The sequence below is a fragment of the Herpailurus yagouaroundi genome, unplaced genomic scaffold (assembly GCF_014898765.1).
Source record: "Herpailurus yagouaroundi ecotype Mexico unplaced genomic scaffold, PumYag 557, whole genome shotgun sequence".
Lineage (NCBI taxonomy): Eukaryota > Metazoa > Chordata > Mammalia > Carnivora > Felidae > Herpailurus > Herpailurus yagouaroundi.
Genome location: NW_024412774.1, coordinates 622,030 through 648,403, shown reverse-complemented (window position 1 = coordinate 648,403; position 26,374 = coordinate 622,030). Strand labels below are relative to the sequence as shown.

Sequence of the window (26,374 nt, the reverse complement as noted above, 5' to 3'; positions counted from 1 at the left end):
GTAGTCTCTTCATCTGGTTTTGGTGCCAGGATAATACTAGCCTTGTAAAATGAATCTGGAAGTTTTCTTTCCTCTATTTTTTGGAATAGTTTGAGAAGAATAAGTATTAACTCTTCTTTCAATGTTTGGTAGGATTCACCTGTGAAGCCATCTGGTCCTGGCCTTTCCTTTGTTGGGAGATTTTTGATTACTCATTCAATTGCATTGCTAGTAATAAGTCTGTTTAAATTTTCTACTTCTTCCTGATTTAGTTTTAGGAGGTTATAAGATCCTAGTAATTTATCTATTTCCTCTAGGTTGTCCTATTTGTTGGCATATAATGTTTCATAATATTCCTACAATCCTTTGTATTTGTGGTGTTGGTTATTTCTCCTCTTTCATTTCTGCTTCTGTTGGAGTCTTCTATTTTTAATTAAAAAAAATTTTTAATGCTTATTTATTTTTGAGAGACACAGAGAGAGAGAGACACAGCATGAGCAGGACAGGAGCAGAGGGAGAGGGAGGCACAGAATCTGAAGCAGGCTCTAGTCTCTGGGCTGTCAGCACAGAGATCGACACACGGCTTGCACTCTGAGCCACCCAGGCACCCCTCTATTTTTAATTTTTATTAATTTTTGAGGAGTGTGGCTAAAGGTTTATCAGTATTGTTGATCTTTCCAAAGAACCACCTTTTAATTTCATTGATCTGTTCTATTATGTTTTAAGTTTCTATTTTATTTCTGCTCTAATCTTTATTATTTCTTTCCTTCTACTGGTTTGGGGTTCTGTTTGTTCTTCTTTTTCTAGCTCCAGCACAGAGCCCGATGTGCGGCTCAATCCTACAACTATGAGATCATGACCTGAGCTGAATCAAGAGTTGGACACTTAACTGGACCACCAAGGTGCCCCTGGAGCAATCTTTTATACATATCTATTGAATCAAGTTAGCTGAGATGTTGTGTTTTCCATATCCTTACTGTTTTTGTGTGTATTCTACTAATTATTAAAATAATTTTGGGGGACACTTGGCTAGCTCAGTTGGTAGACCCCTGATCTTGGGGTCATGAGTTCAAGCCTCATGTTGGGTGCAGAGATTAGTTTAAAAAATAAAATAAATAAAAATATTTTAAAAGAATTTTTGAAGGTCTGTTCTTATGTACGTTACCATTCTTGTATTTTCTTGATTAAATTACTTGTTTGATACTGTAAAATATCTCTATGTTATCTTTGGTAATATTACTTTCCCGGAAGTTTACCATTTTTTTAAATTTTTAATATTTTTTGAACTTCACCATTTCTTATATTAATCACTCCAACTTTCTTATTAGTATTCATATCTTATTCCACTCCATTCCTTTTAGCTTATCTCTATTTCAGTAATGAGGGATCTTTTATAACAGACTGTATGGAGTTTTCCCAATGCATTTAATACAGTCTGACATGAGGCATCTGAGTGGCTCAGTTGGTTGAGCGTCTGACTTGTGCTCAGGTCATGATCTCACGGTTGGTGAGTTTGAGCCTGCATCAGGCTCCTCCCTGACAGCATAGAGCCTGCTTGGGATTCTCTCTTCCTCTCTCCTTGCCCCTCCCCAACTTGTGCTTTCTCTCTCTGTCTCAAAATAAATAAAATGAACTTAAAGAAAACACACTTTTTAAAAAAATGTTTTTTATTTATTTTTCAGACAGAGAGAGAGAGAGAGAGTAAGAGAGAGAGGGAGAGACAGCGCCAAGTGGGGAAGGGGCAGAGAGAGAGGGAGACTCAAAATCTGAAACAGGCTCCAGGATCTGAGCTGTTAGCAGAGAGCATGATGTGGGGCTTGAACTTGTGAACCACAAGATCACGACCTGAGCCAAAGTCGGAGGCTTAACTGACTGAGCCACCCAGGTGCACCTAAACAAAACAAAACAAAACAAAACAAAACAAAACAAAACAAAAAACAAAACTTTTAAAAATAAACACACTTAAGGGGTGCCTGGCTGGCTCCTTCAGTGAAGTGCACAACTTTTGATCTCGGGGTTGTAAATTCAAGCCCTACGTTGGGTGTAGAGATAACTTTAAAATCTTAAGGGGCGCCTGGGTGGCTCAGACGGTTGGGCGGCCGACTTCGGCTCAGGTCGTGATCTCGCGGTCGGTGAGTTCTAGCCCCGCGTCGGGCTCTGTGCTGACAGCTCAGGGCCTGGAGCCTGCTTCATATTCTGTGTCTCCCTCTCTCTGACCCTCCCCTGTTCATGCTCTGTTTCTCCCTGTCTCAAAAATAAATAAACGTTTAAAAAAAATTAAAAAAAAAATAAAATCTTAAAAAATACAATACAATACAATACAATACAATACAATACAATACAATACAATACCATACTTAAGACTTCTACCCCTAATTCTGATCTCCAGGCCTTGACCTAGCCCAGATCACCATCCTCACCGTGGACATCTCCAACCCAGCCCATTCTCCCACAACCCCAAAGCTTCCATCCCCAAACCCCATGTGACACCTCCAAACTGACACATCTCACAATCAACCATGTCCAAAATTCAACTTCTGATCTCCTTGAAACCTTCCTACTTTGACTTATTGATTTCCATTTTCTTTTTTTTTTTTTAATTTTTTTTTTCAACGTTTATTTATTTTTGGGACAGAGAGAGACAGAGCATGAACGGGGGAGGGGCAGAGAGAGAGGGAGACACAGAATCGGAAACAGGCTCCAGGCTCTGAGCCATCAGCCCAGAGCCTGACGCGGGGCTCGAACTCACAGACCGCGAGATCGTGACCTGGCTGAAGTCGGATGCTTAACCGACTGCGCCACCCAGGCGCCCCTTGATTTCCATTTTCAAGACGTCCGTGAAAAACAATAGAACAGCAAAAATTAAAAAGTTAGTTTTTCACTCCTTACTCTCAATCACTGCCACTTCGGTTGCAGCAGTAAATAGTGTTGGTTCTAACCTTAAAATCTATCCAGAATCCGACCACTTCTTCCCTTTCCTCTGGCACTACTCTGGTTCACCCATCGTTAAAACACTTTTGGGAGCCCGGTACACTACGTACTTACTGGTCTCCAGGAATTCATATTCCCCGCCCGCCCTAATCTAATTTTTGCTCCGCGCAAAAAAATGGGGCTACTTTTGAAGCCCGGCCCCCCCCCCCCCCCAGTCCTTCTACTCAAAATCTGATGGCTCCCAGAGTCCTCACAATGAGTGCAACTTCTCACCCAAGGCGTGAGCCCTCACACTCTGCACACTGCAGACGTAAGACCCCAGACTCCGGTTTTCCTCCGTCTCAGTCCCGCCCAGGCCTTGCACCAGCCGGCCCCTCCCCTACAGCCAGCTCCCGCACCCCGTCACGCCGGCGCTCAGACACTGGGCCGCCGCCCGCGAGCGCCTCCCCGGCCCGGACACCGGGACTCGGGCTGCAGGGACGCGACCAGGCGCCCCGCGCTCGGGCCTGGAGGGTCTGGGTGGGGGAGGGCGGGGAGGGCCCGGGGGTCGCGCGTTTACCTGAGCCGGGTACCCGGGCGCAGCCGCAGCCATCGGACTCTGTGGGCGGGGAGGGAGACGCCGGCTCTAGGTCGGGGACGCAACCACAGCTGTCCCAAGTCTCACCCCAGCGGCAGGGCCACGGTAAGCGTCGCCAACGCCGAGCCTCGGATTCGTCTCCACGAAACGAGGACAACGCCTCCGCCTCGGGCCTAACCAAGCATTCAAAGGCCCCGGCTTGTGTAGATCCTAACAAAAAGTGAGAAAATGCCGATTGCAAGGAGGATGCCAGGCCCGCCCAGTCGCCTTTCTCACGCACGAAAACGCAGCTCTCCCGGGCCTTCATTGGACGTGCGGCGAGCAGGCTTCTGGGTAATGTAGTTTCCCCTGAGCCTTAGGTCCAGACAAATGGTCCTGGGCTGAGGTTCCTGGCAAAAGCAAAGGGCCACAGCGAAGGGCGTGGTAAATGGTACCCGCTCTCTTCGAGGAAGGGGCAGGACCCGGATTCCGTGGAGTGTACTCCGGACCGATTACAGAAATGTTTGTAGACGTTATTTCAGATGTTCCCCAAAGCCACAAAACCAAAAGGACACAACACCACACCTTATCTCTCTGTCCACTCATATGTGGGAGCTAATAAGTATCACCCGGCTGCTTTTTAAATACATACACAACGAAGCTTTAGGATCAGTTTTGTGAACTTCAGTTCTGGTCAGGGACAAGAGAGAAAAGACCAGACAGGGCCACTGAGTGGAAGGGAAAAAAAGGGATGTTGAGCAGCTGTGAAGCCAGTGGACAGATTTCCTCAGGAAAGTTTTCTCCAGCTTGTATAATCAATTGGTGATTGTACCAGCCCAGCAAGGGACATTTTTTTCCAGATAGTATTTTTTACTCTATATCCTAAGATACATAGAATTGCTTTTAAGATCTGAGACCAGTCGAAAAGGAATGTAACCATTTCAAGGTCATTTCAGGGTCTGTCATTGTCAAATGTTTGAGACACCATGAGGTGTCTCACATATCCTCCTGTGAAGTAATCACTATTTCACGTGATATTTTGGGGTAGGTTTCTGAACAGGGAGTTGAGATTATGGCTGAAAAAATTTCTGAGTACTGAAGTATGAGAAACAAAGGAATGAAGCTGAGCACATGTCTGTATTGAAATCCTGACCACAGTCAAAGCTTTGTCTACAAGTTTTGATTCTTTTTTTCTCTCCTGGAAACATGGAACAGTTGGAGGGAGAGAGAAAGAGGATATTTAGAGGACGTTAGAATGGTAAAAATCAATAGCAAAACTATGTTGTCACGGTAATTCATTCTTCTCGCATATATATATTCTTTTTTTTTTTTAATTTTTTTTCAACGTTTATTTATTTTTGGGACAGAGAGAGACAGAGCATGAACGGGGGAGGGGCAGAGAGAGGGAGACACAGAATCGGAAACAGGCTCCAGGCTCCGAGCCATCAGCCCAGAGCCTGACGCGGGGCTCGAACTCACGGACCGCGAGATCGTGACCTGGCTGAAGTCGGACGCTTAACCGACTGCGCCACCCAGGCGCCCCTCGCATATATTTTCAATGAACAACTGCCCTGTCTTAATTAGTGGGGTTTCAAGGAGTTGTGTATATATAGGAAATATCCTACCTTCAGAGATCTTTGTCCTGCATTCTTCATTGACACTGTCAGGATGCCTAAAGTGTTTTATGTTCAGCTGTTTTCAATACACCACCAAAAATCAGCAGTTAGGGCTATTTTCCCACCACAGTAATAGGGTAATATGTGTTTACATACACCTGAAAACATGGCAAAAATGGTGATAGTAGCCATGTGTTTTATGCCAGTCTCAGCCTGTCAATAACCAATATAATGTCTGGAATGACCCTTGTGATTCTTATTATGATTGTAAAACACCCTCAGTGATAACCATCAGGAAACTTTGAAAGAGACAAGATTACTTACAGGCCCTGAAAAGCACATGGCACACTTGGGGCCACAGAGCAAGTTTGCTGTAGGGAGAGAGAAATGGTGGGGCGGGTGGGGGGAGGCAAAGAGGGGGAGCAGAGAGAATGGGCCTGGGGTTCTGTTTTTATTGAATTGGAAGATGGGGACCTAGAGTTTTATGGGCATATTCTTTAATGGTGAAATTAGAACAAGAAGGGGAATTTAGGGGCCCATGGCTGGCTCAGTTGGTAGAGCATGAAACTCTTTATCTCAGGGTGGTGAGTTCAAGCCCCATGTTGGGTGTGGAGACTACTTTAAAAATTTTTTTTTAAATCCAGGTGAGTGTTGTTGATGTTCTTCAACCTTTTGTATTTCAGTAAGATGTTTGTTTTAAATTTTTAAATAGGAGAAAGCTTCTGACAGGACTGCTATTGATTTTTAACTTTCATTATATGTAGGAATACCTATAATTTCTTGTTAATTATAACTTTTCATGTGATTTTAAAAGGATTCTCAGCTTTCATATGTCAACTTTCAGTATGAATATGTACTTCCTCAATTACTGTAATATAATTCCTAATACGTTCCTAATCTTATACCACCAAAAATGCCAGATAGATCATTTCATTTATAAGTCTTTCCAATGTCTGTAAAGTACAAGTTCTCTTTCATTATAATTACAGTAGCATTTTCACACTAAAACAAAAAATGCCAGTAACTTATAGTCATGATTCAATTTTCCCACTTTTTCAAAAAGTTGTTTTTTATAATTGATATTTTTAAAATCATAAACAATATACTCACATTTTATGTTTATATTAGAATCTTCTCTTTTACTTCAAAAGTTTGTACTACATTCTTGTGTTATATTTGCCATATGTATGATGGTATAACTAGGTCATTTGGCATTAAGTTCCCACGTTCTCTAATGTAATTGCATCTCTTCAATGTCCTTGATGCAGGCTGGGTGGGCCCAAGGACCCAGAAGATATCCTACAGGAGCAGTCAAGAGACTCCTTGGCTTCCTGTAGAATAGAAATTAACCACTAGCCAGGATGAAATGAGAGCAGTTTATTAAAGACATAGAATGCAGATACAGAGCATCTGGGAGATTCAGAAGAGGAGAGGGAGTCTTGTTTTTTGTGGGGGATGAGGATTTTTTTGAGGACAGTGGTCTGGTGCATGTGTCCTCTCAGGCATCCAGGAATTGGTCAAAACAGCATCCAGAAAGTGATCAGAAATCACTTATGCCCTGGAGCCTGGGATCTCCGTGTCATGGTATCTGGAGTCAGTGGTCTTGGAAAACACATAATGACCCCACCCAGTCACTTCTTTGGAACTCAAAAGTAATCATGAACTTCTTGTCCTTGTCTGAGGAGGACATACATTATAAGTAGTATAAGGCATGTGCAGGGTGGGGGTGCAAGTCCTAGCAAGAACAGAAGCAGGAAAAGGAGCAAAAAGCAGTCCTTTATGGGGTCCCTTCAGTTCCCCTGTCTCATCATCACATTGCTTCCAAATAATGTAGAATTAGAACCACAGGCATAAATCAAACCCAGATTAACTTTGGCCACAGGCAGGGCTCCATAGGCAGGGCTGGGACTTCTGACTTTAATCACGAACAGATGCTCTGAAGTCTTGAGTGTCTCTGTTTTGCGATGTTAACTTTGCACGGTGGGTGCAACTGTTACTAGGTGTCTTCATCCACTATCAGGTTTGCTTACTGGACTGTTATCTATTGTGCCAGTTGTTGTTAGAAGTTTTTTGGCAAAAGTAATTGCCTGATGATCTTGGTTGAATCCATTATTTCATGACCTGTCAAGGCATGTCTGTATTCTGCCTATTTTTATCAGGACTTATACATTTATGACCTAGGAATCATCTATAAAGACATTTTCTTCATTTTCGACTTTTTTACCCTTAAGTGCAGTCTATATATCAAAGCGAGAAAAGTGCCTGATATCTTCTCTTTCTCTAGCCATTTTCATAATGTCCCTTGGACAGGGGCCCGCCATTGCCCAGTGCCCCTCGCCATGGATGTAAGACTTTTCTCCTGGAATCTGGTGAATTCCTAATCTCAGCCATGGACAGGGCAAAATACATTTCCCAGAAAGCCACGCGTCGACGAGGGCGTCGCTGAGCCTGTGAAGGTAACAGGAGTTTCCTTTTGAGCACAAAGGGGCGTGGCGGTTATTTTGGTTCCTCCTGTTCCAGTTGCGTCTACGCAGGGTCGAGACGGTGATGGAACCGAGGAGTCGCTGGAGGAGGCGCTCCGCGCCGGGGCGGGATAGTGGCCTCCCGCCCGGGTGTTCAGTCCACCCACAGAGTCCGTTGGCGGCGGCCCGCCCAGGTACCCGGCTCAGGTAAACGCGCTGCCCTCGGGCCCTCCTCCCAGCCGGACTCTGAAGGCCCGAGCACGGGGCGTCTGGTCGCGTCCCTGTCCCCAACCCCATGGGTCCGGGCCAGGGAGGCGCTCGTCGGCGGGGACCCCATGTCTGAGCGCCGGCGTGACGGGCTGCGGGAGTGTGCTGCAGGTGAGGGGCCGGCTTGTGCATTACCCGAAAATCGCCTGACAGGGGGTGTTGAATGCCTCTATGCCAGGTTCACGGTTTAGGTATATTTGTCCACCTGCTTCTTGTTGCTGATGGCTGGGCCTAGTAGTAATCAGTCGTCCCATAAGTAGACAACAGCACCAGTAGTGCCAAGGGCCTAGTTTCTTCTCTGAGTTGGGGAAATTGGGAGGAGGATGGGCATAGGATAGACATATGGGAGAATGGACTACAGGTCTTCAAGAAAGTTGGTATTTGTGGTTTCAGTTTTCCCAATCATGACAGGTCAGTGTGACCTTCCAGGATGTGGCCGTGTACTTCTCCTGGGAAGAATCGGGTCTCCTTGCTAAGGCTCAGAGACGCCTGTACCATGATGTGATGCTGGAGAACGTGGCACTTGTGATCTCACTTGGTAAGGTCCCTAAACATACCCCTTACCCTTTATCCATTGGCAAGTCAGCCCTTTTCACATCAGGACCCTGGGCACTGCCTCCTTTCCTAGTTCCCTGAATAGGTGCTGTGGTTGGTAGGGCTGGGATATGAACACTCTCCTCTCCTTCCTTGAGTAGACCCAACACCTCTTCCTTCTAGTCTCACAGGGATGACCCAGAATCAGGAAACTTGCAGCCATCAATTCCATCTTGTTTGCCTCTCCATCACCAGGTGAATTTTCCAGATCCAAGCCACCCTAGGTTCTACTTCGTTCCTCTAGTTAACATTTCTTCATTCTTGTGCCAGAAATTGCCATCACTGACTTGGTAATTACTTATGTGGACCATGGGCTATTCTTGCAAGTTCTTTTTGTAATATTTAGTTTTGCTACTTGTGCTCTACAATGTACTGCATTATTTTTGGCCAGTGAGGGCTGCTTATCTGGCCCGACTTGAGTATTTGAATCATCTAGGTTCTGTGTAGTTGCTCATCAAGGAGGTGTGGGGGAAAGGTTCACAGGATGGAAATGAATCTAACTGCTGCAAGATGAACTCGAACACAGCCTGGTCCAAAGAAACGGCACCCTGGGGGAGGGGAAAGCATGGCATCAGGGCTGTGTACAAAGCACACCAGAGACCTGTTTGCTTGCTTTGGGCAGAAGCACCCATACCTCATTTTGGCCTGTCTTTACCCATTCTTCACACTTAGCCACCTTGTCAACTCTACTACTTGTCACTTCTGCTCTTACTCCTCACCTCTCAGGGATAATCCTCACCTGTCTGGACTCCACATCTCAACGCTTTTTCACCGTGGTCCATCTGCAGTCTTGTACAACATTGGCCTCTGTGTCATAAGCTATGCACATTCTCAGACTTTGAACAATAGCGGCTCTGTTGCAGTTGGATTTTCACGGGCCTGGACACCACATTCCATGTAGCACTCATGTGTCACCAGCAGGCAAGGTCCTGCTGAAAGTTGTTTGTAGAGGAATAGGCTGTAGACATTGCCTGTTCTCTTTGTGTCACCCCGTGATTTTGTCCTTCACTTTGGAAGGCCTCCCGCATTCTGTCATCTTCAGTTGGCCAGTACTGCTAATCAGCCTCATCCTCAACCTGAACTCAACCACTTTCTCCTACTGTTAATCCTATGGACTCATTCTTGGGTTTGTCAGACATACATTTGTAATAATGCCATCTCCCTGCACAAGGTCAACATGTACTTCACCAGCGTTTCTCTGCTTTCAGGTGGTTGGCATGGAGTAGAGGATGAGGAAGGACCTTCTGAGCAGCATATTTCAGATCAAGGGGGTTCACAGATCCGGCCTGTCAAGGCAGGTCTGTCTCCTCAGAAGGCCAACCCTTGTGAGATATGTGGCTTGATCTTGAATGACATTTTTCACTTGGCTGAGTACCAGGGAACACATCACAGGCAGAAATTATGCATATATGCAGCATGTGAGGAACTATTTTATTTCAGAGCAAACCTTTATCAGCACGAAAAGCAGATATTGGAGAGAAACTATTGAGAAGCAATGTAAGGAGAGCCTTATTTGTGAACAACTGCAAATTCTGTGTGTCAGGGAAGCCCTTCACCTTCAGGGAGGCTGGGAAGGACTTCCTGGATGACTCAGGATTTTATCAACAGGCCACACACACCAGGGAGAAGTCAGATAGTGGAATCAAGTGTGAGGATGCCTCTACAAAGGAAAATACTCATTACAACAGGGAAGACCACAAAAACTTTAAGCTGCAAATGCACACTTGTTTAGTGCCAGACACCCGCCCTGGAGAAAGATGTTGTATTTGCAATGAATGCGTGAAATCCTTTAGCGAAGTCTCCTACCTCATTAGACATCAGAGAGTTCACACTGGAGAAAGGTCTTATGAGTGTAGTGAATGTGGGAGATCTTTTAGCCAAAACTCTAATCTCATTCAACATCAGAGAATTCACACTGAAGTAAGACATTATGAGTGCTATGAATGCAGGAAATCTTTTCATCAAAGCTCTGCACTCCTTCAACATAGAAGAGTTCATACTGCCGAAAGGCCTTATGAATGTAGTGAATGTGGGAAATCCTTTAGATATATGTCCAGCCTCATTACACATCAGAGAGTTCACACTGGAGAAAGGCCTTATGAGTGCAGTGAAAGTGGGAAATCCTTTAAGAAAAGCTCTGCACTCCTTCAACATTAGAGAGTTCACAGTGGAGAGAGGCCTTACGAATGCAGCAAATGTGGGAAATCATTTTGCCAAAACATTGTGCTCCATCAACACCAGAGGGTTCACACTACAGAAAAACCTTATTGGTGCAATGAATATGAGAAATCATTTAGACATATATCCAGCCTCATTACACATCAGAAAATTGATTGGAGAAAGGCCCTATGAGTGCAATGAGTGTGGGAAATCTTTTGAGAAAAGCTCTTTTTCCTTTACCATCTGAGAGTTCACACTGGGCAAAGGCCTTATGAATGCAGCGAATGTGGGAAATCATTTCATCAAAATTTTGTGCTCCTTCAACATCAGAGGATTCACACTGGAGAAAAGCCTTATCAGTGCAGTGAATGTGAGAAATCCTTTAGTCAAAGCTCTACCATCACCACACATCAGAAAATTCACACTGGAAAATAACCTTATAGTTTGAGGAATGTGTGCAATTCTATACCTACGGTTTCAAGCTCCTAAAATACCAAAATGCATACACTGGAGAAAGACTTTATGAGTGCATTGTATGTGGGAAATCCCCTACTAAAAACACCAGCCTCGGGGCACCTGGGTGGCTCAGTTGGTTAAGCATCTGACTTTGGCTCCTCATGATCTCCCAGTTTGTGGGTTTGAGCCCTGCATTGGGCTCTGTGCTGACAGCTCAGAGCCTGGAGCTGCTTTGGATTCTGTGTCTCCCTCGCTCTCTGCCCCTCCCCCACTTGTGCTCTCTCTCTCTCTCTCTCTCTCTCTCTCTCTCTCTTTCAAAAATAAACATTAAAAATAAATAAATAAAATACATAAAAAATAAAAATTCCAGCCTTATGAAACATAGGGGAGTTCACACCACATCAAGGTCTTACAAATGCAATGAATGTAAGAAAGCCAGAAGCCCAAGGCCTTTACTCTCTGCATACCACAAATTTCACATGGGTGAAAACACCTTTAATGTGCAAGCAAGTACAATTTTTTGTTCCATATATCAAAACTTGGGGGCGATCCCTAATGACGGTGCCGCCTGAATTGAACCTCATCCAAACAGAAAAATCCCAGGTATGTTGGAGCTGCATTGCACTTTTTAACCTGCCCATGGCCTTTCCAGATTTATGCCACTGGTGGTTTCTGCGGAAAAAGCCATTTCACCTCTACTACCTGGCAGGTGCCTATAGTATGCATCTTTCACCCAATCCAGTGTGTTCAGAGAAGGAAACCTTGGTGTTTCCATTCCCAGCAGAGATTACTGAGAAGTCTCAGCACTCACTCTTTTTTTCTCTCTTTGATAAGCTGTGCCTTGTACCTGACCCATTTTGGCCCAGTGGACTCTGTTCTTCACTTGACAACATAGACTGACTGCCTTTTCTGGGGGTATTATTGGTTTCATGTGACTTCTGTGATGGAGGTTCCCAGCCATCAAGTCACCGATGCAGGAGTAACTTGCCTCCCAATGCTCTGGTTTGTATGATAATAGAGACTTTATTGGTTAAGCTACCTTTAATCTTGGAGTTCTGTTCACTCTATGGGATGATTTGAAAAACAGCTGGGTTTTACAAACACAAAGAATAGCCCGTTGTTGGGATCCCAAGCTTCGTGTGCCTCAGAGGTGACAGTATGATGGCAGAGAGTTGTTCTCCAGGTTTGCCCTTGTTTGCATTGCTGCCCAAGGCCTCCAATGAAAACCTTCAAGATCTCTGGGCCTAGTTTGTAGACTGAATGCCATAATATTTTCTGGGTTCAGAGGTACCTGAGGAGGGGGCAGTTCTCACGACTCCTGTGGTGCTTCTGAGAGCACCATGAAATTATTCACGCGGAATGTTGCCTTGGGCTCAGCACTGGTGAGGAAAACCTCCCAGGTCCTGCAGTGGACTCATGGGCCAAATTTTGATGTTCAAAATTCTGTAGGGTAGCATCATTGTAAGACTAGAAGGGTAACTATAATTGTCACAGAAACACTAGATTAAGGACGCCTAGCTGGCTCAGTCACAAGAGTGTGTGACTCTTGATCTCCAGGTTGTGAGTTTCAGCCCCACGATGGGTGTGGAGATTACTAAAACAAAAGAAAAAACATAAAAGAAACTTAAAACACACACACACACACACACACACACACACACACACACACATTAATAGTAAGAGGAGGATACTAACAAAGTGCTTAGAATGTGCCTTTTTTTAAAGGGGTTTCCACAATGTTCCAATCACTATAGCTGTGAAGTATTGGTAGATACAGAACTTCTCTGACCTGAACTATGAATCTTTTATAGCATAAGGCACAGTGGGATAAAATACTCTAAAAGTTTTGTGGATTCTTGTAGTCTCTCTGGGATGTCCTCCAGGCCATTTCTGTGCAGAGAAAAATATGAGTACAGAGAGAAGGGGTAGCTCTTCTTCAAGTTATGGGAACCTTAGGACCCAGCCAGGATTCCTATTGAATCTGTTGCTAAGTCTTCATTATTCACTTAATTTTTGGCCACTGAGGCAAGAAGCCCTTCCCAGGGCATGAGGAGAGAGATGATGAAGTCAATGTAAGGGATTCTTAAAATAGGACATTCAAATTTCTTTCGAATTATATTTTTAAAATGTTAATGAGACATAAATGATAAAATATATTTTCAAAATGCAATTTGATAAATTTTGACATTTATATATAAATAAATTAAACCATCATGTTTGTAATTAACCTATCCCTCACCCCCACACTTATCTTTAATGATGTCACTGTGCTCTGTAGTCAAATATTGATTTACCTTTCATTACAATATATTCATCTGCATTGTCTGGAACTTTATGATTAAAGTCATTAAGTGTTTGTTCTGTGGATTTGCCACTATTAGTTTACGCATTCATCTGTATGAATACGAGTTGTCTTCAGTTTTTGACTGTTGCAGGTAAAACTACAGAGGTTTGAATACAAATTTTCATCTGGATAGGTTTCATTTTTCTTTTGTTAATACTTTGGAGTACATGTCTGAGTTACAGGGTTAGTGGATATATAACTTTTTAACGAACTCCATACTGTGATCTAAAATAGTTGTTTCCTTTTGTATTCCTAACAGGAGTGTTTGGAACTTCTAATTCTTCCATATCCTTGGCAGTAGTGGGTATGGTTAATCTTTTTAAAACCTTTAACCCTTCTAATAATTGTGTAGCAGTGTCCTACTGTGGTTTTAAACTGTATTCTCAGATATTTTATGATGTTGAGCATTTTTTCATTTGTTGATTTGCCAGCTGTACGTCCCTTTTGGCAAAATATCTTTTTTATACTTTCGCCAAGTTTTTAAGATATATATAAAAGAATGAAACAACAAAGACTTATTCAGAACTTTATTCACTCTTTAGTGATGTGACATTTTTGCAATAAAAAGAATTGCTTTTAAATGCCAGAAGAATATTTCCTAAATCATCTTCTGCTATACACAATACAGTGGCCACACACAGCATATACTTTACAGTTTAATATGCATTAACATGTTCTCCATCACATAAGTCTAAATATCTAACAATAAAATAAATAAAGCCATCACTTGTAGTGTTTGCAGTTTCCCCAGTGTAAATATTCCCACCGTGGCCAAGTGAAAACCGCCACTGTGATATCACTGTAGCTGGAGTTCCAAGGTGCCAGGAGTATGCTAATCTATCTTTTTTCCCACCATAGTGATCCAGTGGCCACAAATAACCTCAAGAACACAGAAAATAAATGTAGTGGAGTGACTAGAAAGGTACAAGTTTTTATATATTTTCAAGCAGTTTCGTTTTGATATAATTGCATAAAATAAGCTGCACATATTTCAAACGTATGTGTTCATGTACTTGGTTACCACTTAAACCAAAAGCTTCCTATTACCACCCCTCATTTCCCCCTGTTTTTATTTTAAAGAGGTGGCTCCCAGATATTTGAGAAAGACATTTCTGTTCATAAAGGTGGAATAAAAGGGAGAGACCTATCTTTCAAAGGGATATACCTTAAAGAGATGCAGAATTAACAAGTTTTCTAAGGTAAATGAGGAAAGGGAGGGGAGTAGAAACACCCCATTGTCTTTCTTTCTTTTTTTTTAATGTTTATTTTTGAGAGCGAGCAAGAGAGAGACAGAGCACGAGTTAGGGAGGAGCAGAGAGAGAGAGGAAGACACAGAATCTGAAGTAAGCAGGCTCCAGGCTCTGAGCTGTCAGCACAGAGCCCGATGTGGGGTTCAAACTCATCAACTGTGAAATCATGACCTGAGCTGAAGTCAGATGCTTAACCAACTAAGTCCATCAGGTGCCCCAAACACCTCATTTTCAAAAGAGAATTAAGCCTCTTATTTTTAATTTATATTTGTCTTTACATGACATACCTGTGATGAAGGAGCATGAAGCAAGCTGAGGGCAAAGTACAAGTTAGCACACACCCCCTCCCCAGGTGGGACATGAATGATATTCCTTGGACACTCCCAGCTGCCCCAGAACAGGAAAGGACAAAACAAACAAACCAACCAAACAAACAAAAACATGGAAAAACTGATAAGAGTCTCCACCATTTTACCAGAAAAAGGCAATCCCATGGTAGCCTAAAGTCCAGGAACTTCCTACTGTCTTAATGTTAATGCCTTGCTAGAGAGAAAAACAACCTTAGCTTGACAAGAGCTAGGCTTCCAATAAGTCTTCAGCATGTGAAAGTCTCTTTGGAAACTCCCTCTTGACTTTATCTACCCTCTGGACTTTATCTCCCCTGACTCCATAAAACACTCACCCCCACAACCCCAGTGCAGCTCTTCCTGCCCACGGGTCCTGTCCTTGTGCTTTAATAAAATCACCTTTTTGTACAAAAGACATCTTCAAGAATTCTTTCTTGGTCGTCAGCTCCAGACCTCATGAACTCCTCATCACTCTAAAACTCCATCACCTGGAAACACAAAAAGCGTAACTGTGTTTCCTTAGCACATAGTTCCACAGCCTGGAATCAAACATTTCAGATATCAAATGTAACCAGTATGTGGTGATGATACCAAAGCACAGCCTGGAGACCAAAGTGGACTGGGCACCCTGTGTGACAGATGTAGGCTTTAGGAGAGCCTAGATCCAGGTCTAGCCTGGGTCAACAGAAACAGATCAGAAAGAACTTTAATACAGGAAAAGAATTGTTTTATTTGAGCCACATTAGTATAGCTGCCTAGGAAACGTGATCTTCATGAGGAAAAAAGTGCTCCAGAGAATGAACAGTTTTTATAGGATTATATACTTTTTACATAAAGAGCCACAAATCAGTGTATCAGAGGTACGTTCTTGTAAGAGTTTAAAAAGATCATAGATTAACATGTAGGCAGGAATAACAAGTTTCAATGTCCAGGAATGCAAGGAGTAGGAGCACTGATCAATACTGTAAGGGTGGGGAAAAAAATTGTAAGGGTGTACATTTAAGGCTATTTGTTTACAAAGCAGACATACAATTTATGCTTGATGGGCCATGAGCCAGGCTTTTAGTTCAAACAAATTTTAAGTATAATTGTGCTGACTTAGAAAGATATCTAAAATGGCTTCCCTTAGGGGCACCTGGGTGGCTCAGTCAGTTAAGCTTCTGACTTCAGCTCAGGTCATGATCTCTGACTCTTGAGTTCGAGCCCTGCATCAGGCTCTGTGCTGACAGCTCAGAGCCTGGAGCCTGCTTCGAATTCTCTGTCTCCATCTGTCTCTACCCCTTCCCTGCTCGTCCTTTCTCTCTCCCTCCCTCTCTCCCTCCCAAAAATAAACATTGAAAAAATTAAAAAATAAATAAAATAAAATGGCTTCCCTTATATATCGGGCTTTTAGAATTTTTCTCTCATCATTTCTCCCTTTTGATCATATTCTTTCAACAGAAAGCATTGCTGATTATTTTGTCCCTCAATGCCAAGGTGACTACTCATTTGCCCTAGATCCAACATGTGCCTCCATTCTAGGCCAATTTAGGTTGCTTAGGAGTCTACATGGAGGTGTCATCAGTGCAGCCTTCAATAGGGTATATTATTACCATTTGTTCAGTGAGGATCCAATTGTTGTGCAAACACTCTATGTGTGCTTTGTGGTTTTTCTCTTTACATTTTTAATAATATTTATAGCATAAATACAGAAATCATAATAAAAATCCAATCAATAATATTTGAAGCAACCAATGGGGAGTAGGTACAGAATTAGAAGGGCAAGAGAAGAATCCAAAAAATCTATTACAGATATTTTGATAATCTTGAATTAATTTAAATATGTTTGCCCCCTTTATCCACAGTTATTTGTGCTTTGTGATATGTTTGAGCTTTAAGATAAAATACATGCCTTACAAAACTACATAGGCCTTTACCCCTCTTCTCTAGCTCTGGGAACCAGAAATGTCCTTCTCAAGAACCCAGGACCTGTCCCTTCAAAATGCAAAAGCATCAAGGGAGACAGCTCCTCAATTAGTTCCTGATAGTCCCCTGCCCCGGAGGGTGGGAGCCTCCTCTTCGTGGACACCTTGCTCCAACCCACAAAACTACCTCCCGTTATTAGGATGAGGTTTGTCTTTCCTCAATTCCTTTTCCAATAAGCTAACACAGATAGTCACCTCAATGACCAAGTTAGAACAAACTCCATGACAAATACTGCTGTCAAGCTGTCTTACTTGAGGACTAGTTACTGTGTATCTGAAATATATGTACCTACTGGGTTGTATCTGTTGGCTCTAGAAGGAAGTGAGATTTTTTCCCCCTGTCTTTGCAGTTTCATGGTGAATGATGGCAATTCATGGCACATTGTGCCATTGACTAACAGTGTTTTCTGTCTCTACTGTCTCTGTGGAGAGGATCTGTGGGTGGAAGAAGATTGTTTTGTGTCCCCAAGAGTTACCATCACACAAGTCTGCAGCAACAAACCTCATCGTCCGTCTCATCATTATTTAGTGTACACATCATGGGTGAGGGGGATCAGCTGGACAGTGTCAGAGACTCCACAAGCCACACCTAGAACATACCAAATTTTAATGAAAATGCCCCAGCAACATCAACAAATAAGAATTTAAAAAGGTAAGCAGACCCTGAATGTTAAAAGACTTCTGAGACACAGCTACTGAAAACTGGAAGGATGTATTTTGGATTCTGATTGCAATTAATCTTACTTAGAAACAAACACATTTTGGGGCACCTGGGTGGCTCAGTCAGGTAAGCATCTGATTTTGGCTCAGGTCATTATCTTGTGATTCATGAGTTCAAGCCCCACATCAGGCTATATGCTGACCGCTCAGAGCCTGGAGCTGGCTTCGGATTCTGTGTCTCCCTCTCTCTCTGCCCTTTCCCACTCATGCTCTGTCTCTCTCTCTCTCTCTCAAAAATAAAAACATTAAAAATTAAAAAAGAACACATTTTGAGATGACTGAACATTGATAAAACATATTTTTGTGGTAACTACTGGCTTATAAAGGAGACCTTACATTTTAAAAATGCATTCTGAAGAGAGTATGCATTAAATGATAACAATGTCTGGAAAAATATGTAAACTAACCCACTTGTATACACAGGGATAGACAAAGCAAGAACAGCCATGAAACAATAAATAATGGTGGAAAATTGGAGAAGGGTTCACCTGGCTTCTAATATTGTCATTTCCTTCGTGAGTGTGTGTACACTTACATATTTTTTTAATGTAAGCTCTATGCCCAATGTGAGGCTCACAACCCTGAGATGAAGAGTCACATGCTCTAACAACTGAATCAGCCAGGAGCCCCTTGTAAATATTTGAAAATAACCATAACCAAAGATAGACGGTGTCGCTGTATCAGTAATTTTATGTGTTGACAAGGATGAATTTTATTTTATTTTATTTTATTTTATTTTATTTTTATGTTTATATTTGAGAGAGGATAGAGCACAAGCAGGGGAGGGGTAGAGAGAGACAGAGAGAGAATCTGAAGCAGTCTCCTTGCTCTGAGGTGTCAGCACAGAGCCACGCAGGTCTGGAACTCACAGATTGAGAGATCACGACCTGAGCCGAACCGACTGAGCCACCCAGGCCCCGTGAGCAGGATGAATTTTAAAAGGAAGGATATTTTTGGTTTCAGGGTGTAAGCATGAATCAAAACATCAAAATGTACATGTTAAGTATGTGTAGTTCGGGTCCCTGGGTGGCTCAATCAGTTGGTGTCTGACTCGTGATTTCAGCTCAGGTCATGATCCCGGGGTTGTGGGATCAAGCCCTGCATGCGGGTCGGCGCTCTGTGTGGGGCCTGCTTGGGATTCTTTCTCTTTCTCTCTCTCTCCCTCTGCCCTACTCCCCCGTTCTCATTCTCTTTCTCTCTCTAAAACAAAAACAAAACAAAAAAAGTTAGGCACAGTTTAAGTCAATACACCTCCACTGTTTTAAAAATCAAATATAAAAACTACTGATTTCCTAGTGATTATACTACATTTTATTATTTTTCTGTTCTTGGGTTAATTGCAGCATTCTATCAGTATGGTAGAAATAGAATACAACAGTAGGCTACTGGCAATTCTTCCCAGTTCCACTTTCCCAACTGCCTTTTCCACTGATGTTTTTATTTTATTTTTTTTTAATTTTTTTTCAACATTTATTTATTTTTGGGACAGAGAGAGACAGAGCATGAACGGGGGAGGGGCAGAGAGAGAGGGAGACACAGAATCGGAAACAGGCTCCAGGCTCCGAGCCATCCGCCCAGAGCCTGACACGGGGCTCGAACTCACAGACCGTGAGATCGTGACCTGGCTGAAGTCGGACGCTTAACCGACTGCGCCACCCAGGCGCCCCTCCACTGATGTTTTTAAATTGGTCATGCTGGCAGTATTTATACCAGGAAAATTGACAAAATGAACACTACAGATCATGGCTTGATTTATTGTACTGTTGAATATCTACACCTAAAAATGTGATGGAGGATATATTAATAATGAGATAAAACTTAAAAGTATATGCTATATGTGGTCACTGCACTGTGTACAGCACAACATTTTGAAAATATTCTCCTGGTATTCAAAGACAGTATGGCTGACAGCAAACAAGTCACATCAATGAAAAATGAATGAGGTTCTTAACATAAGTGTTTGTTGTTTCACTCTTATCTGTTAACAAAAAGAGAAATAGCCAAAATTCACTTTTAAAAATAAGCAAAATTTGGGGTGGCTGGCTGGCTCAGTCAGTAGAGCATGCGACTCTTGACCTCAGGGTTGTGAGTTCAAGCCCCACATTGGGGGAAGAGATTACTTAAACAAAATAAAATTTAAAAAATAAAAAATAAGCAAAAGAAATGAATAGATATTTTACAAGGAAGACATACAGGTTGCAAATAAATGGGAAAAAAATGCTCAACATCATGGAACATCAGAGAAATGCAACTAAAACCACAGGGAGATACTGCTACACATTTATTTAAATGGGTGAAAATTTCAAAAGACTAACCATCCCCACTATTGGCAATGATATGGAGAAACTTAAACTCTCATACAGTGCTGATAGGAATATAAAACAGAACAACAATTTTATTTAAAAGTTTATTTACTTATTTTGAGCAAAAGAAGAGTGTGAGCAGGACTAGGGACAGAGAGGGAGTGGGAGAGAGAATACAAAGCAGCCTCCGTGGTGTCAGCCTGGAGCCCAACACAGGGCTCAATCTCACAAATCGTAAGATCATGACCCAAACCAAAACCAAAGGTCAGACGCTTAACTGACTGAGCCACCCAGGTGCCCTAAGAATAACCATTTTAGATCACAGTTTGATGCTTCCTAAAAAGTTACATATTTTCCAGCATTGGAACCCAAGATATTACCACAGCTAAATGAAACATGCATATGAAGAATTGTATTAAAATCTGTGTAGCAGTATTATTTGCAGTCGTCAAAAACTAGAAACAAATATTCATAAGCAAATTAACAAAATAATGGCATATCCACAGAACATATTTTTTCAACAACATAAAAAGCATGAACTACTCATACAAGCATCATTAATGAACCTCAAAATGAATACACTGCAACGAGGGTTCCCAGGGGGAAAAGAGTAAACACTTTATGACTTCAGTCATATAAAATTTTAGAAAAAAAATAAACTTCTCTATTATAAAGGAAACTAAATCAACAGCTGACTGGAGAGCAGAGGAAAGGAGATTATAAAAGGTAAGGAGGTAATTATGGAGTGATGAATAGGTTCATTATCATGATTGTGATAAAGGCTTCAGGAGTTGAAACGAATATCAAATCTTACTAAGTTTTACAATTTAAATATTGTAGTTTATTGCACATCATTTGTACCTTCTCAAAGCTTTAAAATACGATTCAAAATAAAAATGTGTAATTTCTTCCGTTTTTGGAGAATCAAGCTTGGCAACACTATATTGACTCCACCATTGGACTCTGCACGCCCTGGGAGGGACGACTTGCCTCAGTGGTGACAAATACTGGTGAGCAGTGAAGGCCATTTCCACCTGATTCAATAGGAATGCAGGCTGGTCACAAAGGCCACAGAGCTAAACTACAAGATCTCCCTCCTCCTCGTGCTCATCATCTACCTGTACAGCAGTGGGCTTGAGGTGAAAAGCCCAGATAGGCTACAGGAAACAACAAAACCTTTAGATTATTTTCTCTGACAAGCCGTCAGACACCCAAGATGCACAGTTCTGGAGGTCCTGAGAATTTGTGCACCTGCTCATCCTTCACAGCCACAGAGACTAAATACTGTGCACACCCTTTAAAAGAGGTACATTTCAACCAATTTGTTGCAGTCTCCTTCCTCCGCTTCATAGAAATCCAGTGTTTGTGTAACATGTATGATTGCCCCTATAATCTTAAACCAGTGACACTGGCCCAAGGAATTCAGGACATCGGGGCCTGTGGTTCCACTGTGGACTTGGGAACAGGCTCCCCTCGCCAGTACTAAGCAAGATGCAATACCTCGTGAGCAAGAGAAGAACTTCATGTGGCTCTGAAAACACTAAAGGTTGGCCTAACAACTGTTCCCTCCATAGGCTGACCTCTAACCCAGAGTATGCTGGGCAAATTCAAACAGCATCCAATAATAAGTCAGACTTCCCGTGGCTCCCATTAGCAATGGTAGCCTCAAATCATTCTATGATGGTCCAACTACATACCTTGCCTCAGATTTAGCCACTCAGAACCACGTGTGGGTCTCAGACACTCAAGGTCCTACACTGCTTTTGCCGCACTTGCTGTGCCCTCAGTAATTACAACTTTCCTCTGTCCATCCAGTCCTCATTCCAAGCCAGCCCCACTGACTACCCACCTCAGGCCTAGTGATTCTCACAGATGACCAGATTTGCCCCTCACCATACACCAGGCTGAAGGAAAACACCCCAGGTTCCATCAAAGTCCAAACAAAATCTTGGTGAGTCCGTAAAGTGGAGAATAAGCACCTATTCCAGCCTGAGTGTTATTTGCCTCAGTTACCCCTTGCCTCCGCATCCATCTCATGTCCACTCTTCCCTTGGAAGCCTTGACCATCTGCCAGACTATCCTGTCTGATGCCTTCATGGTCACTTGTCTCCCTTATCTGTGGATATGAAACCCAACACCATCACCCCGGGAGCGCAAGCAAATGACCCAGTCCTTGGGCCCCCACCCTTCCCTTCTTCACCTCCTAATAGCATTGCCACCATAACCTGAAGTTGCCTTTCTTAAATGTGACCACAGCACACTCACCTTGGTCTTCACAATATCTTGTACATTTTAGATGTATCCAATCTGAATTCCTCCCCAGATTTCTCAACCTGTGTGTCCAGCTTCCCATTTTAGGGCTCCATTTCATGGTCTCTGATATAGCTTAGACTCTTTAATAAGGTCAACAGAGACCTCCTTATACCCCCAGTAAATATTACACCAGTTACCAAGTAGCTCGTCTCAAATGATACAACTTTCATCCCAACTGCTGTTAAGACCCTTGTGTACCCTGGGGTCATCATCTATTACTCTGTTTCATTCCCTTGCCCTCCACATTAGAAAATCTACTTGCCCTTTAAAGTAGGCAACCAGTGGGGTGCCTGGGTGGTTCAGTCGGTTGAGTGTCCAACTTTGGCTCATGTCATGATCTTGCGGTTCGTGTGTTCGAGTCCCGTATTGGGCTCTGTGCTGACAGCTCAGAGCCTGGGGTCTGCTTCGGATTCTGTGTCTCCCCCTCTCTCTACCCTCCCCCTGAAAAATAAATAAGCATTTTAAAAACTTTTTTTTTTATTTTAAATAGGGAGCCAGAGGGATGCCTGGGTGGCTCAGTCAACTGAGTGTCTGACTTTGGCTCAGGTCATGGTCTCACAATTTGTGAGATAGAACCCCACATCAGGCTCTCTACTGTCAGCTCAGAGCCTGCTTCAGATCCTGTGTCCCCTCCCCCATACCCCTCCCCTGCTTACACTCTCTCTCTTAAAAATAAACAGTAAAAAAAAAAAAAAAAAAAAAAATAGGCGGCCAGATTCCAACCACAACTCCTAAGTCACAACTCTGTCATTAACTTGCACCTGGACAATGGTAGTAGCCTTAACCCTGATCTTCCTTCCTCCTCTCTCAAGTCCACAGACTGTTCTCTGCTCTGCACCCAGATGGAGTCTGTTATAAGATCTTCATATCACTTCCTCATTCTGATCAGTTTTACCTCTAAGCATATACACATCCTGGTAGAGCTCCTAGGTTAACTTTCCACACTGGTTTACATTAGTCCCCAGTCATGGGAATACCACTATGTACAGCCTGCAATGGACTTAGAACCCTGGGCTGGGGGCTTCTCCAGTGTCCCCAGAGTCGAGGACTGGAGGAACAGCATTAAGAGTCCCAGAAAATACCGGGGTGGGGAGCTAGCAATATCGAGGGCCTGGGACAGCCTCCACTGATCTCTGTGAATTCCGTAAGAGCTGCTTCAGTCATGGGAACATGTGTGAGGAGGCAAGACTTTGAGAAATGGGTCCATGGCAGGGTTTGAGGGGTTCCTGCCTCTCTGTTCCCTTCCCTAACCCCAGAGCCAGCTGATTTTAGGCTCACTGTCTCACTTCTCACTCAATGCTCAATGTTGCCTCTCACCAGCAGTGACTGATATGGGGAACAAAGGCAAAAGAAAAAAATTAAATTTCCTTACAACTCAGAGCCCACTGACAAGTCCCTGAGAGAGGCAGTGAAACCTTCCTCTACAAACTCAACTGCCTTGATGTTACTACTTTACTAGAGGTAAAAAGCAATCTTAGCTTAACATCATCCTGAACGTCCATGATCCTGTAAGTCTCCTTTAACATAAAAAATTCCTTTGGAAACTTCCTTTGTCTGTACCTTCCCAAGATACATGTTAGCAATCATTTTCCAAGCATGAGGTCCTCTGATATATCCGTGAAGGGCCTAATGACTAAGGTATTTGTTTGTTTGTTTGTTTTTCAAGTTTACTTATTTCTGAGAGAGAGAGCTAGGGAGAGAGAGAGGGAGACAGAATCTGAAGCAGGCTCTGAACTGTCAGTGCAAAGCCCAACACGGAGCTACAACGCAAGAGCCGTGAGATCATGACCTGAGCTGAAGTTCGACTCTCAAACGACTGAGCCACCCAGGCGCCCCTCATGACTACGGTTTTATGAGGCAGCAATAAATGGTCCTGGAAACCTGGCTTCCAAATTCCTTACAGACTTCCGCTATCCCTGACGCCCTCCCAACTTGAAAGTGTATATAATCAGTCACCCACCACAACCCAAGTGCAGCTCTTTCTGCCCACAGGTACTGTCGCTGTACTTTAGTAAAGCCACCTATTTGCACCAAAGCCTTCTCAGGAATTTTCCTGAACATTGGCTCTGAACCCACCCCAACATTTCCACATGAGCGAACTCAAGGAACTCCGCACCCTCCTCCAATCTGCTCTTCCTTTGAACTCCTTGGGGGAGTTAAAAAAAAAAAATTTTTTTTTAACATTTATTTTTGAGAGACAGAACGAGACTCAGCAGGAGTGGGGTAGGGGCAGTGAGGCGGGGGAGGGGGCGGAGACACAGAATCCGAAGCAGGTTCCAGGCTCCGAGCTGTCAGCACAGAGCCGGACGCGGGGCTCGAACTCACAGACCGCGAGATGGTGACCTGAGCCAAAGTCGGGCGCTTAATCGACTGAGCCACCCAGGCGCCCCAACCTTTGAGAAATTTTTAAATCCCAAACGGAGATTGTGTCCCTCCTTCGGCCAGAATTCTCCTTGGCGTCTAGAGTCCTCACATGAAGGGACAACCCGCCAGTGCCCCTGTGACCCCGCCGCACACCCTGTGTCCCCCGAGGGCAGAAGGCGAACCCCACATCCCCGATTCGACCCCCTTGAACGCCCCCTGCAGGCCTGCACCAGCCGCCCCCGCCCCAGCAGCCCGCTCCCGCACCCCGTCACGCCGGCGCTCAGATACGGGGTCCCCACCCGCGAGCGCCTGCCCCGCCGGGACACCGGACCTGGGCCTCAGGGACCTGGGCCGCAGGGACGCGAGCAGGTGCCCGGCGCTGCTCGCCTGGAGGGTCGGGGGGGCGGGGCGGGGAGGGTGCGGGGGTCGCGCGTTTACCTCAGCCGGGTCCCTGCGCGCGGCCGCCGCCATCGGACTCTGTGGGCGGGGCGAGCACCCGGGCGGGCGGTCCCCGTCCCGGGCGGCGGCGTCGCTGAGCCACGGACCCCTGTCTGCGCGGCGGAGACAGCGCTTCCTCCTCCCGTCCCTTCTGGGTCCCGTCACCTCGGTCCCCGGCCGGCTCTGAGGGCCCTCAGCAGGAAGGCCCATTCCCAGAGCAGCCAAACGACCGCCAAGCGGAGAACGCGGAAGTCCTGGCGCCTCACAGGAAACGCCTATTTTTCTGGGACTTCGTTAAGTTACCTACACTGCAGCTCTGCGCTGAGCTTTCAGGGTGTTCTAGTGCCCTGGATCCACAGGCAGGGGCTGGGTTGGTTCCTAACTGAATTCTGGTGGAAAGGAGGAAATCCTCAGGCACTTGGAGAGGGTGACTACTGGGCTGAGAGCAGAGGGGCTTCGCACCTTTCTAAAAGGGCTAGGTCAGATTTCCGGGGAGTACTGTCTGCAGCTAATCAACCAAGTGTTTGGAGACAGGATCTTGGATTCTAGAAGCTCAGCATGTTCCTAGTGACTAAAAATATTTCTAGATGCTTTACAAGTTCACAAATCCAGGGGCGCCTGGGGTGGCTCAGTTGGTTGAGCATCTGATCTGACTCTTGATTTCAGATGAGGTCATAATCCCAGGGTCATGGGATCCAGCCCTGCGGGGGGGAGGGAGGGGGGGGCTCCGCGCTGAGCATGGAGCCTACTTAAGATTCTGTCTCGTACTCTACCCCTCTCTCCTGCTAGCGCCCTAAAATTGAAAAAAAAAAAAAAAGGCACAAATCCAAATGCTTATCTTATCCCATAGAGTCATTCAAACACAAAATACATTCACTGGAAGCTGAATCTAAAGTAATCTAACCACACTCAAAATATGGTCACACATGGTAAGCCCCATGTCAGCACACCAAAATATAACTGAATTTCTTTGTTCAGCTTTCCTAGAGAAGGAATGCTTAGGTCAACCAATTAGTACTTGCCTGACCCACACGTCACCTGACTGGGCTCCAAGACTTTTCTTTGCTCCATTTAAGGAATGTAACTCTGCTGTAACCAATCAGCAAAAATGCCTTGTATGATTTGTCTGTTCCTGCTCCCTTCTGTCTATACAAATCATTCATTGGTACAGATCTCAGAGCTACTTCCTATCTGCTAGATTGGATGCTGCCCAATTCATGAATTGCCAAGTAAAGGCAATAAGATCTTTAAAATTTACTCAGTTGAATTTTGGTTTTTAATACCAATGAACAGTACCCACTGTAGCTCAA

General features: G+C 44.0%; 3 protein-coding genes across 3 annotated transcripts in view; 1 reads left to right on the top strand and 2 right to left on the bottom strand.

The window, feature by feature from the left end:
- LOC121023504 (zinc finger protein 418-like) overlaps positions 1 to 3,616 on the bottom strand; it is a 216,890-nt gene extending 213,274 nt beyond the window's left edge. Inside the window, exon 1 of the mRNA XM_040465444.1 lies at positions 3,470 to 3,616. Within this exon, the coding sequence (XP_040321378.1) occupies positions 3,470 to 3,502 (33 nt within the window). The 5' untranslated portion in view covers positions 3,503 to 3,616. The remainder of the gene's footprint in view (positions 1 to 3,469) is intronic.
- Positions 1 to 25,291, bottom strand: part of LOC121023505 (zinc finger protein 345-like) — a 154,691-nt gene extending 129,400 nt beyond the window's left edge. The window contains exon 1 of the mRNA XM_040465445.1: positions 25,065 to 25,291. Coding sequence (XP_040321379.1) covers positions 25,065 to 25,274 — 210 coding nt within the window. The 5' untranslated portion in view covers positions 25,275 to 25,291. The remainder of the gene's footprint in view (positions 1 to 25,064) is intronic.
- Positions 3,716 to 11,228, top strand: LOC121023529 (zinc finger protein 154-like). The gene is given in 8 exon segments (XM_040465493.1): positions 3,716 to 3,820; positions 7,603 to 7,751; positions 7,855 to 7,922; positions 8,218 to 8,349; positions 9,614 to 9,873; positions 9,876 to 10,735; positions 10,737 to 10,792; positions 10,795 to 11,228. Coding segments are annotated over 8 exon segments (1,836 nt in total). The 3' UTR covers positions 11,001 to 11,228.
- Positions 25,292 to 26,374: the final 1,083 nt, after the last annotated feature.